The following is a 14624-nucleotide window of genomic DNA, read 5'->3' as shown; positions in this document are numbered from 1 at the left end:
AAAGTGAATCAGTTATACATATACATATGTCTCCATATCTCTTCCCTCTTGCGTCTCCCTCCCTCCCACCTACCCCATCCCACCCCTCTAGGTGGTCACAAAGCACCAAGCTGATCTCCCTGTGCTATGTGGCTGCTTCCCACTAGCTATCTATTTTACGTTTGGTAGTGTATATATGTCCATGCCACTCTCTCACTTTGTCCCAGCTTACCCTTCCCCCTCCCCGTATCCTCAAGTCCATTCTCTAGTAGGTCTGCATCTTTATTCCATCTTGCCCCTAGGTTCTTCTGACCATTTTCTTTTCTTTTTTTTTTTTTCAGATTCCATATATATGTGTTAGCATACGGTATTTGTTTTTCTCTTTCTGACTTACTTCACTCTGTATGACAGTATCTAGGTCCATTCACCTCACTACAAATAACTCAGTTTCGTTCCTTTTTATGGCTGAGTAATATTCCATGGTATATATGTACCATATTCCATTGTATATATGTACCACATCTTCTTTATCCATTCATCTGTTGGTGGACACTTAGGTTGCTTCCATGACCTGGCTATTGTAAATAGAGCTGCAGTGAACATTGTGGTACATGATTCTTTTTCAATTATGGTTTTCTCAGGGTATATGCCCAGTAGTGGGATTGCTGGGTCACAGGGTGGTACTATATTTACATTTTTTTTGTGTGTGTGTGGTACGCGGGCCTCTCACTGTTGTGGCCTCTCCCGTTGCAGAGCACAGGCTCCAGAGGCGCAGGCTCAGTGGCCATGGCTCACAGGCCCAGCCGCTCCGTGGCATGTGGGATCTTCCCAAACCGGGGCATGAACCCGTGTCCCCTGCATCGGCAGGCGGATTCTCAACCACTGTGCCACCAGGGAATCCCAGTAGTTCTATTTTTAGTTTTTTAAGGAACCTCCATACTGTTCTCCATAGTGGCTGTATCAATTTACATTCCCACCAACAGTGCAAGAGGGTTCCCTTTTCTCCACACCCTCTCCAGCATTTATTCTTTCTAGATTTTTTGATGATGGCCATTCTGACTGGTGTGAGATAATATCTCATTGTAGTTTTGACTTGCATTTCTCTAATGATTAATGATGTTGGGCATTCTTTCATGTGTTTGTTGGCAATCTGTATATCTTCTTTGGAGAAACAGTCTATTTAGGTCTTCTGCCCATTTTTGGATTGGGTTGTTTTTTTTTTTTGATATTGAGCTGCGTGAGTTGCTTGTATGTTTTGGAGATTAATCCTTTGTCAGTTGCTTCATTTGAAAATATTTTCTCCCATTCTGAGGGTTGTCTTTTAGTCTTGTTTATGGTTTCCTTTGCTGTGCAAAAGCTTTTAAGTTTCATTATGTCCCATTTGTTTATTTTTGTTTTTATTTCCATTTCTCTACGAGGTGGGCCTAAAAAGATCTTGCTGTGATTTATGTCATAGAGTGTTCTGCCTATGTTTTCCTCTAAGAGTTTGATGGTGTTTGGCCTTACATTTAGGCCTTTAATCCATTTTGAGTTTATTTTTGTGTATGGTGTTAGGGAGTGTTCTAATTTCATTCTTCTACATGTAGCTGTCCAGTTTTCCCAGAACCACTTATTGAAGAAGCTATCTTTTCTCCACTATATATTCTTGCCTCCTTTATCAAATATAAGGTGACCATATGTGCGTGGGTTTATCTCTGGGCTTTCTATCCTGTTATATTGATGTATATTTCTGTTTTTGTGCCAGTACATACTGGCACATATGTAGCTTTGTAGTATAGTCTGAAGTAACGGAGCCTGATTGCTCCAGCTCTGTTTTTCTTTCTCAAGATTGCTTTGGCTATTCGGGGTCTTTTGTGTTTCCATACAAACTGTGAAATTTTCTGTTCTAGTTCTGTGAAAAATGCCAGTGGTAGTTTCATGGGGATTGCATTGAATCTGTAGATTGCATTGGGTAGTAGAGTCATTTTCACAATGTTGATTCTTCCAATCCAAGAATATGGTATCTCTCTCCATCTATTTGTATCATCTTTAATTTCTTTCATCAGTGTCTTATAATTTTTTACATATAGGTCTTTTGTCTCCTTAGGTAGGTGTATTCCTAGATATTTTATTCTTTTTGTTGCAATGGTAAATGGGAGTGTTCTCTTAATTTCACTTTCAGATTTTTCATCATTAGTGTATAGGAGTGCAAGAGATTTCTGTGTGTTAATTTTGTATCCTGCTACTCTACCAAATTCATTGATTAGCTCTAGTAGTTTTCTGGTAGCATCTTTAGGATTCTCTATGTATAGTATAATGTCATCTGCAAACAGTGACAGCTTTACTTCTTTTCTTCCAATTTGGATTCCTTTTATTTCTTTAACTTCTCTGATTGCTGTGGCTATAACTTCCAAAACTATGTTGAATAAGAGTGGTGAGAGTGGGCAACCTTGTCTTTTTCCTGATCTTAGTGGAAATGGTTTTGGGTTTTCACCATTGAGGACCATGTTGGCTGTGGGTTTCTCATATATGGACTTTATTATGTTGAGGAAAGTTCCCTCTATGCCTACTTTCTGGAGGGTTTTTATCAGAAATGGGTGTTGAATTTTGTCAAAAGCTTTCTCTGCATCTGTTGAGATGATCATAAGATTTTTCTCCTTCAATTTGCTAATATGGTGTATCATGTTGATTGATTTGCATACATTGAAGAATCCTTGCATTCCTGGGAATAAACCCCTCTTGATCATAATGTATGATCCTTTTAATGTGCTGTTGGATTCTGTTGGCTAGTATTTTGTTGAGGATTTTTGCATCTATGTTCATCAGTGATATTGGCCTGTAGTTTTCTTTTTTTGTGACATCCTTGTCTGGTTTTGGTATCAGAGTGATGGTGGCCTCGTAGAATGAGTTTGGGAGTGTTCCTCCCTCTGCTATTTTTTTTTTTTTTCTTTTTTTTTTTGCAGTACGCAGGCCTCTCACTGTTGTGGCCTCTGCCATTGCGGAGCACAGGCTCCGGACACGCAGGCTTAGCGGCCATGGCTCACGGGCCTATCCGCTCTGCGGCATGTGGGATCTTCCCAGACCGGGCCACTAACCCGTGTCCCCTGCATTGGCAGGAGGACTCTCAACCACTGCGCCACCAGGGAAGCCCCCTCTGCTATGTTTTGGACGAGTTTGAGAAGGATAGGTGTTTGCTCTTCTCTAAATGTTTGATAGAATTCGCCTGTGAAGCCATCTGGTCCTGGGCTTTTGTTTGTTGGAAGATTTTTAATCACAGTTTAAATTTCAGTGCTTGTGATTGGTCTGTTCGTATCTTCTATTTCTTCCTGGTTCAGTCTCAGAAGGTGTGCATTTCTAAGAATTTGTCCGTTTCTTCCAGGTTGTCCATTTTATTGGCATATAGTTGCTTCTGGTAATCTCTCATGATCCTTTGTATTTCTGCAGTGTCAGTTCTTACTTCTCCTTTTTCATTTCTAATTCTAATGATTTGAGTCTTCTCCCTTTTTTTCTTGATGAGTCTGGCTAATGGTTTATCAACTTTGTTTATCTTCTCAAAGAACCAGCTTTTAGTTTTATTGATCTTTGCTATCGTTTCCTTCATTTCTTTTTCATTTATTTCTGATCTGATCTTTATGATTTGTTTCCTTCTGCTAACTTTGGGGATTTTTGTTCTTTCTCTAATTGCTTTAGGTGTAAGGTTAGGTTGTTTATTTGAGATGTTTCTTGTTTCTTAAGGTAGGCTTGTATAGCTATAAACTTCCCTCTTAGAACTGCTTTTGCTGCATCCCATAGGTTTTGGGTCATTGTGTTTTTATTGTCATTTGCTTCTAGGTTTTTTTTTTTATTTCCTCTTTGATTTCTTCAGTGATCTCTTGGTTATTAAGTAGTGTGTTGTTTACCCTCCATGTGTTTGTATTTCTTACAGATTTCTTCCTGTAATTGATATCTAGTCTCAAAGTGTTGTGGTCGGAAAAGATACTTGACATGGTTTCAGTTTTCTGAAATTTACCAAGGCTTGATTTGTGACCCAAGATATGATCTATCCTGGAGAATGTTCCATGAGCACTTGAGATGAATGTGTATTCTGTTGTTTTTGGAAGGAATGTCCTATAAATATCAATTAAGTCCATCTTGTTTAATGTATCATTTAAAGCTTGTGTTTCCTTATTTATTCTAATTTTGGATGATCTGTTCCTTGGTGAAAGTGGGGTGTTGAAGTCCTCTAGTATGATTGCGTTACTGTCGATTTCCTCTTTTATGGCTGTTAGTATTTGCCTTATGTATTGAGGGTCTCCTATGTTGGGTGCATAAATATTAACAATTGTTATATCTTCTTCTCCGATTGATCCTTTGATCATTATGTAGTGTCCTTCTTTGTCTCTTGTACTAGTCTTTGTTTTAAAGTCTATTTTGTCTGATATGAGAATTGCTACTCCTTCTTTCTTTTGATTTCCATTTGCATGGAATATCTTTTTCCATCCCCTCACTTTCAGTGTGCATGTGTCCCTAGGTCTGAAGTGGGTCTCTTGTAGACAGCATATATATGGGCCTTTTTTTTTTTTGCGGTACGCGGGCCTCTCACTGTTGTGGCCTCTCCCGTTGTGGAGCACAGGCTCTGCACGCACAGGCTCAGCGGCCATGGCTCACGGGCCCAGCCACTCTGCGGCATGTGGGATCTTCCCCGACCGGGGCACGAACCCGTGTCCCGTTCATTGGCAGACGGACTCTCAACCACTGCGCCACCAGGGAAGCCCTGGGCCTTGTTTTTGTATCCATTCAGCCAGTCTATGTCTTTTGGTTGGAGCATTTAATCTATTTACATTTAAGGTAATTATCGATATGTATGTTCCTATTACCATTTTCTTAATTGTTTTGGGTTTATCTTTGTAGGTCTTTTCCTTCTCTTGTGTTTCCTGCCTAGAGAAGTTCCTTTAGCGTTTGTTGTAAAGCTGGTTTGGTGGTGCTGAATTCTCTTAGCTTTTGCTTGTCTGTAAAGGTTTTAATTTCTCTGTCAAATCTGATGAGATCCTTGTTGGGTAGAGTAATCTTGGTTGTAGATTTTTCTCTTTCATCAATTTAAATATGTCCTGCTACTCCCTTCAGGCTTGCAGAGTTCCTGCTGAAAGATCAGCTGTTAACCTTATGGGGATTCCCTTGTGTATTATTTGTTGTTTTTCCCTTGCTGCTTTTAATATTTGTTCTTTGTATTTAATTTTTGATAGTTTGGTTAATATGTGTCTTGGCATGTTTTTCCTTGGATTTATCCTGTATGGGACTCGCTGTGCTTCCTGGACTTGATTAACTATTTCCTTTCCCATATTAGGGAAGTTTTCAACTGTTTTCTCTTCAAATATTTTCTCAGTCCCTTTCTTTTTCTCTTTTTCTTCTGGGACCCCTATAATTCGAATGTTGGTTTGTTTAATGTTGTCCCAGAGGTCTCTGAGACTGTCCTCACTTCTTTTCATTCTTTTTGTTTATTCTGCTCTGCAGTAGTTATTTCCACTATTTTATCTTCCAGGTCACTTATCCATTCTTCTGCCTCAGTTATTCTGCTACTGATCCCTTGTAGTGAATTTTAAATTTCATTTATTGTGTTGTTTATCATTGTTTGTTTGCTCTTTAGTTCTTCTAGGTCCTTGTTAATCATTTATTTTCTCCATTCTATTTCCAAGATTTTGGATCATCTTTACTCTCATTATTCTGAATTCTTTTTCCAGTAGAGTGCCTATTTCCTCTTCATTTGTTTGGTCTGGTGGGTTTTTGCCTTGCTCCTTCATCTGCTATGTGTTTCTCTGTCTTCTCATTTTGCTTAACTTACTGTGTTTGGGGTCTCCTTTTCACAGGCTGCAGGTTTGTAGTTTCTGTTGTTTTTGGTGTCTGTCCCCAGTGGCTAAGGGTGGTTCAGTGGGTTGTGTAGGCTTCCTGGTGGAGGGGACTAGTTTCTGTGTTCTGGTGGATGAGGCTGGATCTTGTCTTTCTGGTGGACAGGTCCACGTCTGGTGGTGTGTTTTGGTGTGTCTGTGGTCTTATTATGATTTTAGGCAGCCTCTCTGCTAATGGGTGGGGTTGTGTTCCTGTCTTGCTAGTTGTTTGGCATAGGGTGTCCAGCACTGTAGCTTGCTGGTCATTGAGTGGAGGTGGGTCTTGGCATTCAGATGAGATCTCTGGGAGTTTTTTGCCATTTGATATTACGTGGAGCTGGGAGGTCTCTTGTGGACCAGTGTCCTGAACTTGGCTCTCCCACCTCAGTGGCACAGCCCTGACGCCTGGCTGGAGCACCAAGAGCCTGTCCTCCCCACAGCTAAGAATAAAAGGGAGAAAAAAAAAAAGAAGGAAAGAAAGAAGAAGATAAAATAAAATAAAGGAAAATAAAATAGTTATTAAAATAAAAAATAATTAAGAAAAAAAAATTTTTAAGTAATAAAAGAAGAAGAAAACCGGACGGAGAGACCCCTAGGACAAATGGTAAAAGCAAAGCTATACAGACAAAATCACACACAGAAGCATACACATACACACTCACAAAAAGAGAAAAAGTTGGAAAAATATATATATCATTGCTCCCAAAGTCCACCTCCTCAATTTGGGATGATTCGTTGTCTATTCAGGTATTTCACAGATGCAGGGTACATCAAGTTGATTGTGGAGATTTAATCTGCTGCTCCTGAGGCTGCTGGGAGAACTTTCTCTTCTTTGTTCGCACAGCTCCCGGGCTTCATCTTTGGATTTGGCCCCGCCTCTGTGTGTAGATCGCCCGAGGGCATCTGTTCTTCGCTCAGACAGGATGGGGTTAAAGGAGCAGCTGATTCGGGGGCTCTGGCTCACTCAGGCGGGGGCGAGGGAGGGGTACGGATGCGGGGTGAGCCTGTGGCGGCAGAGGCTGGTGGGACGTTGCACCAGCCTGAGGCGCGCCGTGCTTTCTGACGGGTAAGTTGTCCCTGGATCACGGGACCCTGGCAGTGGCGGGCTGCAAGGCTCCCGGGAGGGGAGGTGTGGATAGTGACCTGTGCTCGCACGCAGGCTTCTTGGTGGCGGCAGCAGCAGCCTTAGCGTCTCATGCCCGTTTCTGGGGTCCACGCTGATAGCCGCGGACCGCGCCCATCTCTGGAGCTCCCTTAAGCGACGCTCTTAATACCTTCTCCTCACGCACCAGGAAATAAAGAGGCAAGGAAAAGTCTCTTGTCTCTTCGGCAAGTCCAGACTTTTCCTGGATTCCCTCCCGGCTAGTCGTGGCGCACTAACCCCCTTCAGGCTGTGTTCATGCAGCCAACCCCAGTCTTCTCCCTGGGATCTTGACCTCTGAAGCCCGAGCCTCAGCTCCCAGCCCCCACCCGCCCCGGCGGGTGAGCAGACAGGCCTCTCAGGCTGGTGAGTTCCGGTCGGCCCTGATCCTCTGTGCGGGAATCTCTCCGCTTTGCTCTCTGCACCCCTGTTGCTGTGCTCTCCTCCGTGACTCCGAAGCTTCCCGCCTCCGTCACCCGCAGTCTCTGACCGCTAAGGGCCTTCCTAGTGTGTGGAAACCTTTCCTCCTTCACGGCTCCCTCCCACTGGTGCAGGTCCCCCCCGTCCCTATTCTTTTGTCTCTGTTTTTTTCTTTTTTCTTTTACCCTACCCAGGTACGTGGGGAGTTTCTTGCCTTTTGGGAGGTCTGAGGTCTTCTGCCAGCGTTCAGTAGGTGTTCTGTAGGAGTTGTTCCACATGTAGATAGATGTATTTCTGATGTATTTGTGGGGAGGAAGGTGATTCCGCATCTTACTCTTCCGCCATCTTTAAGCTCCTCCACGTTATACTCACTCTGGCCCGCGGTCCCAAGGACTGTTGCGGCTTCAGCTGGTGGGGTCCCTCCAGAGCCGGCAGCCTTAGTGAGGCCGCCCTCTCCTCGGGCTCCAGGGCACTTCAGTCCGAACAGTGTTTCTTATTGTTTGTCCAAAAATTATTTGAGAATTGGAAGAAAAACAGATAAGAACTTAAAAATTAATATCAAAATGTTCTGTACATAGTGATTATGTAAAAAGTCTATCAGGCTGATAGTAGATATCTTTAAGGAGGCTGAGTATGTATCAGTGCTTAGAGGGAAATTTATAATACAAAGTACTTATTAATTTGAGACCTTTCTTCTTTTTTAGTATAAGTTCATTCTACCCTAAGGAACTTGAAAAAGTAAACTAAATTACATTAGTTTGGTTTTTTTGTTTGTTATTTTTTTGTTTTGGCCACGCCACGCGGCTTGTGGGATCTTAATTCCCCGACCAGGGATTGAACCTGAGCCACCACAGTGAAAGCGCCAAGTCCTAACCACTGGACCACCAGGGAATTCCCTTATTAAAGAGCAGAAATCAACGGAATTAAAAGCAGAAAAACAATAGAGAAAATCAATGAAACCAAAATCTACTTAAGATATCAATAAAATTGATAAACTTCTAGCCAAATTGAGGGAAAAAAAGTGAAAAATTACTCATACCAGAAATGAATCACCACTGACTTCACAGACATCAACATGATAATAAGGGACTACTACAGGCTAATCTGTGCACATAAATAAGATGATTTAGATGAAATGGATCAATTTCTTGACAACTACAAATTTCCCAAACTAATTCAATAATAAGTAGATAACCTGGATAGTTCTCTGTTAAAGAAATTGAATTTATAGTTAAATACCTTCCAAGAGAGAAAACTCTAAGCCCAGATGGTTTCAGTGGCAAATTTTACCAAGTGTTTAACGGAGAAATTACACCAATTCCTCACACTCTCTTCAGAAAATTGAAAAGTGGCATAACTTCCCAACTCATTATATGAGGCAATATTACCCTCATATTGAAACCATACAAAAACAGTGCAAGAAAACTAAAGACCAGTATCCCTTGGGAACATAGGTGCAAACCAAATCTAGCAATGTATAAAAAAAAGATACATCACAACCAGGTAGAGTGTCTGTTGGGAATGCAAGGCTGGTTCAACATTTGATGATCAGTTAATAATCAGTCACATTAATAGACTTATCAAGAAAAAGTACATGATCATATCAGTAGATGCAGAAAAAGCATTTGAGAAAATTCAACATCTATTTATGATCAAAGTTTTTAGCAAACTAGGATTAGAAGGGAATACCTAAATCTCTACAAAAATTGTACAGCTAGCTTCATATTTAATGGTGAAAAACTGAGTGCTTTCCCCATAAAATAGAGACTAGGGTGGAATGTTCACTTTCACTCTTCTTAATCACTATTGTACTATAAGACATAGCAAATGCAATAAGAATAGAAAAAAAAAAGGCATTTATATTGGGAAGGAAGAAATAAAACTATTTGCAGATCACATAATTATCTGCGTAGAAAATCCTAAGGAATCTATCAGAAATCTATAATTAATGAATTTAGCAACATTGCAGGACACAATATCAATACACAAAATTTTATCATATTTCTATATACTAGCAATGAGCAATTGGAAACAGCAATTAAATAAATACTATTTACAATAGATCTAAAAAGAATGAGGTACTTAGATATCTATCTAACAAAATATGTATAGAATCTATATGCTAAAAACTAGAGAACACAGATGAAACAAATTAGAGAAGACCAAATAAAAACACATGTTTATTCCATAACTTAGGTATAAAAAGAAACATTTGTAATCCACCACTACTAATATTTTGGTATATTATCCTTCCTGTATTTTTATGTGTATATTTGGTTTAACCAAAATGGTAGTTTCATTTGCTACTACTTTCTTAAAATGTACTGTGAACATTTTTCCATGCCATTATATGATTGTCTAATATTCCATTATATTATGTATTAGAAGAGTTAAACTTATTTCCCGGTTTTAGACCTAATTTACCAGTTTCTTCTTTGTTATAAATAGTATCAATCGTCTCTGTAGTCATATTTTTATGCTTATCCACAATGACTTCCCTAGAATAAGTGGAATTACCGGTATGGAGCAATTATGATAATAATTACTGTTATATTGCCCTCAAAGATGTTCTACCAACTACTATACCAACCAGCATTTTCTCTTTAACTTCACACTTAGCTTTTCTAGGAAAACCTGATTTGAGAATATCCTTATGGGGGGCGCAGGCAGGATAGCGGGTGGCTCTGAAGTCCTGGGCAGCTGGGGTGGCAGGGGTGGCCGGGCGGCCCCTGCAGCGCGGATGCTGCCGCCGCTGCAAACTACAGAGCTCTGTGTGTCGCGGCGGCACAGCACTCTTCGGGGCCGGGCGGGCACCCCGCATCCACGGCCAAAGGGCCGGGAAGCCGGCCACACGTATCTGCCCAAAGCGTGCCTTTCCCATCCACCTTGGAGGCGGAGATTGTCCGTGGGTCCCTGGCCCCAGGTGCTGAACCACACCAAGGGGCGATTGGGAAGGAGCTCATAGCGGCAGCGTCCTGGTGGTCTGCTGGAGAGCTGGATTCCCGCCTTCTCCGAATTTCCATCGTCAACTTTCTTGACCAGCTTTCTCTGGCGATCCGGACTATGCAGCGCTTTGGGCCCCCTGTTGCCCACTAAGTCAGGGCTAGGGAAAGGGGTTAAGGTCTAAACTTGTGTCCCTTCCTAGACAGTGCATCCCTCCTAGGGCAGTGATTCCTGCAGTAGTTGCCACTTCACTATGGGGGCCTCATCTTTTGCCTCTACTGGCCCTTGGGTGCTGAGGGTTCACTTGCTTTGTTTGGTGCTTAAATGTTTCTTAACTACTGAAAATAAAACTGAGCTATGATGCAATGTCTGACTTTATTTTCAAATATAGCACCTTTAAATATTCTTTCCTTTGTCCTTAGATTGGAGGGGAGGTTCTGTGATTCAGATATTCAAGTAGTACAACGTAATTGAAGACAGTTTAAGAAGTGGAAGAGGATAGGTCCTGTCATTCAGTATTAACTACTGTCCACATTCTGGAATATTTTCTTAGTTTTATAGTTGTATTTATGTAGTAAATATGTAACAGTAATAATATTTTGCAAGTTTAGCATTTTTCCTGATATTTTTCATCTAACATGAACCTTTTTCTAAAAGTTCTTCAAAAGCATTATTGAATGGATACGTAAAAGATACATTATTGAATGTTTAAATTATTTTCAATTTTTGCCATATTATAGGTAATGATTCAGTGGAATGCTTGTATATAGAGCTTTGCCTGAATGATTGTTTTCATAAGATAGACTACAAGAGGTAGAATTGGTTAAATATTTAAAGCTCTCAATCTGCAGTGTGTGAAATTGCTCGCCAAACTGTACAGAAAATGTACCCTCCCACCAGAATGCTGGTTTCCCACATCCCAGTCACTACTGGGTCTCCTCAGTAAAATTTTTTTAAAAACTGGGTTTGTATGACAAGAGCAAACGACCGAGAAACACTCGAATAAGGAGCTTTGTGGCTTACTGGCCTTGTCTCAGATCAGTGAAGAAAAACTGCTAGGACAGTCATATAGGCCTTTTGTTAGGAAGAGTTAGCTTCCTGTAGAAGATGTTGTATCCTGCAGCCTTTCTAAACTCACTTATTCTAGTATCTCTTTGGTAGATGCCGTTGGATTTTCATCATTGGTGATCACGTTTTCTAAGAATAAAGGCAGATTTGCTTCTCCCTTTAAAAAAAAAAAAGAATATCCTTATGAGGACTTCCCTGGTGGCGCAGTGGTTAGGATTATCTGCCTGCCAATGCAGGGGACATGAGTTCGATCCCTGTTTCGGGAAGATCCCACATGCCATGCACCAACTAAGCCCATGCGCCACAACTACCAAGCTTGCTCTCTAGAGCCCGTGAGCCACAACTGCTGAGCCCACGTGCCACAACTACTGAAGCCCATGCATCTAGAGCCCATGCTTCACAACAAGAGAAGCCACCGCAATGAAGAGCAGCCCCCGCTCGCCACAACTAGAGAAAGCCCGCATGCAGCAAACGAAGACCCAACACAACCAAAAAAAAAAAGAATATCCTTATGTGCTTGAACTTCAAAACTGTGAAATTGATGTTTAATTATCATGGAGCTTTCATGACTTCTTCAGTTGTCTCAGCAATGATCTGTTTTAAATATTCGGTAACACTGTCTCCCAAATCATTGATTTCCTACAAATATAGTAGTAGTTACAGTAACAATTATAATAATAACTATAATTTATTGAGAGCTTGCTACTTTTCTGGCATTATATTAAGCACATTAAATCTTAATCTTTATGATGACAATTACTGTCAGCCCCATCTTACAGGTGATGGTACTGAGCTTCAGAGAATTAAGTACCTAAGATTTGTACCCAGGTCTAGTTCCAAAGCTTATAGCCACACACGTCTGTACTGCCTCTTTAAAAGATGTCTTTTTTTTTTTTTTTTTTTTTTTTGGCTGTGTTGGGTCTTCATAGCTGTGCGTGGGCTTTCTCTAGTTGCTGCGAGCTGTGGGCTTTCTCTAGTTGCTGTGTGAAATTTTAATTTCAGGGCTTAGAGTTATATCTTGGTAGAACTTATTATCAGAATCTATTTTATCCTGAAAACTGGAATAGGTATGTGAATTCATTTGCTAGCTAGGATGCTGTTCAGAGAGTAGCACTCTTAAGTGATGGAATTTTTCATTGTGAGAGATTTGCCCCTATAGATTTCTTTTGTCTTTGGCATTGCCTTTCAGGCCATCAACAGTAGAGTAGAATGTGGTTACTCTTCCTTTTACTTTATTTAAACTTGAGTCACATTCCAGATGCCTTATAAATCAAAAGATCTCAAAAGAAAATCATTTTACTTGATGGTATAAGGTTAATAATTCTGAGATTTAAAATCTTATGTTGAGACACTTTACATTTTTGAAGTTCTTCACATGTTTATTGTTGGTTAGTTACTTTCTTAAGTTTTAAAAAATACAAGTAGATTATAGCTAGAATTATATTAAAGAAATGATTCTAATGGAATAAGAAAATCTTGTTGGTTACCAGCTTCTTTCTTTCATTGCTTGATTTTATTGGGTCAGATGTTTAAAATTATGGCATTAAATTTTAAATATACCTCTAAATATATGATTCAGTGCTATTATTTATTGCTGTTTCTTTCAGGAGTTTTTTGTGGAGCCATTTAATCGAAAAGCACGCCAAGAGAACTTGAGGTATAATAATATGCTTAAACAACTTAGCAGTCCACAGTTAGCCACTCTGAGACGCTGGAAGGCAATAAAGCTCTATCTTACATGTGAAAGGGGACCTTGGGCTGAAAGGTACGTGTCTATCATTCATTAAATACCCTTTTTTCTTTAGAGCTCTGATCTAGAACTTTATGAATCAGTGACCTCGCCAATCCAATTTTTAAAATGTTCAATTTTTAAAAGATTACTTTTAATTAATTTGCTTGCCTTTTATGGATTATAAGTTCGGTATGTGTAGAGCTTTGTGTGTATATGTTTTTCACCATGGAGTTATTTCCTTTACTCTTACCCTGTGACATAGAATTTGTTTTGATTCCATTTACTTCTGTCTTCCTGATACCACCTCTTTGAGCTAGGGTTAGTGACGATGTGTATTTGAATATTTTACAATTTCTTTATTTGATCCTAAGTCACTTCTGTTTTGCTGAATTATATTTTATACACACACACATTTTTTAACAGCCCTTTTTTATTGTGGTAAAATACACTTAATATAAAATTTGCTATTTTAACCATTTTAAAATGTACAATTTAGTGGCATTAAGTACATTCCTCATGTTGTGTAATAATCACCACTGTCCAGCTTCAGAACATTTTCATCACCTGAAAAAGAAACCCTGGACCCATTAAGCAGTCATTAGCTATGATCCCTTCCCCCGACCCCTGGCAACCACCAATCTGCTCTCTGTCTCTATGGATTTGCCTATTCTGGGTATTTCATATAAATGAAGTCATTCAGTATGTGGCCTTTTGTGCCCAGCTTCTTTCATTTAGCTTAGTATTTTCACTATGTTGTAGCATGTATCATTACTTTCTTTCCTTTTTATGGCTGAATAATATTCCATTGTGTGGAATGGATGATGGACATCGTGTTGCTTTCCTTGTGGCTGTTGTGAATAGTATTGCTGTAAACATCTGTGGATAAGTGTTTCAACACCTGTTTCTAATTCTCTTGCTTATGTACTGGAAGAATTACTGGGTCATATGGTAATTCTGTGTTTAACTTACTGAGGAATTGCCAGACGGTTTTTAACAGCAGCTGCATCATTTTACATTCCTATCAGCAATGTTTGAGGGTTTCAGTTTCTCCACAACCTTACCAAGACTTGTCTTTTTTTTTTTTTTTTAATTATGGTCATCCTAGTGGGTGTGCAGTGGTATCTTATGATTTCATTGCAATTCCCTAATGACTAATGACATTGAGTATCTTTTCAGGTACTTGTTGGCCATTTGTATATCTTCTTTAAAGAAATGTCTATTCAAGTCTTTTGCCCATTTTTAAATTGGACTGTTTGACTTCTTGTGATTGAACTGTAAGAGGTTTTTTTTTTCCCCAATAATAGACCCTTATTGGATATATTGTCTATAAATATGTAGGTTGTCTTTTCACTTTCTCCATAGTGGCCTTTGATGCACAAAAGCTTTGAATTTTGAAGTCCAGTTTATCTGTTTCTTTCTTTTGTTGCTTATGTTATTGATATCTTATCTAAGAAACCATTCCCAAATCCAGGGTCATGAAGACTTACTCCTATCGTTTCCT

General features: G+C 39.8%; 1 protein-coding gene across 5 annotated transcripts in view; it reads left to right on the top strand.

The window, feature by feature from the left end:
- Positions 1–14624, top strand: part of NBEAL1 (neurobeachin like 1) — a 177663-nt gene that overhangs the window by 101231 nt on the left and 61808 nt on the right. For all 5 annotated transcript variants that reach the window (XM_060016264.1, XM_060016263.1, XM_060016265.1 and 2 more), the window contains one exon: positions 12999–13156. In XM_060016264.1, coding sequence (XP_059872247.1) covers positions 12999–13156 — 158 coding nt within the window. The remainder of the gene's footprint in view (positions 1–12998; positions 13157–14624) is intronic.

This window comes from Delphinus delphis, chromosome 7, assembly GCF_949987515.2.
Source record: "Delphinus delphis chromosome 7, mDelDel1.2, whole genome shotgun sequence".
Taxonomy (NCBI): domain Eukaryota; kingdom Metazoa; phylum Chordata; class Mammalia; order Artiodactyla; family Delphinidae; genus Delphinus; species Delphinus delphis.
This window is presented reverse-complemented; position numbering and strand designations above follow the sequence as displayed.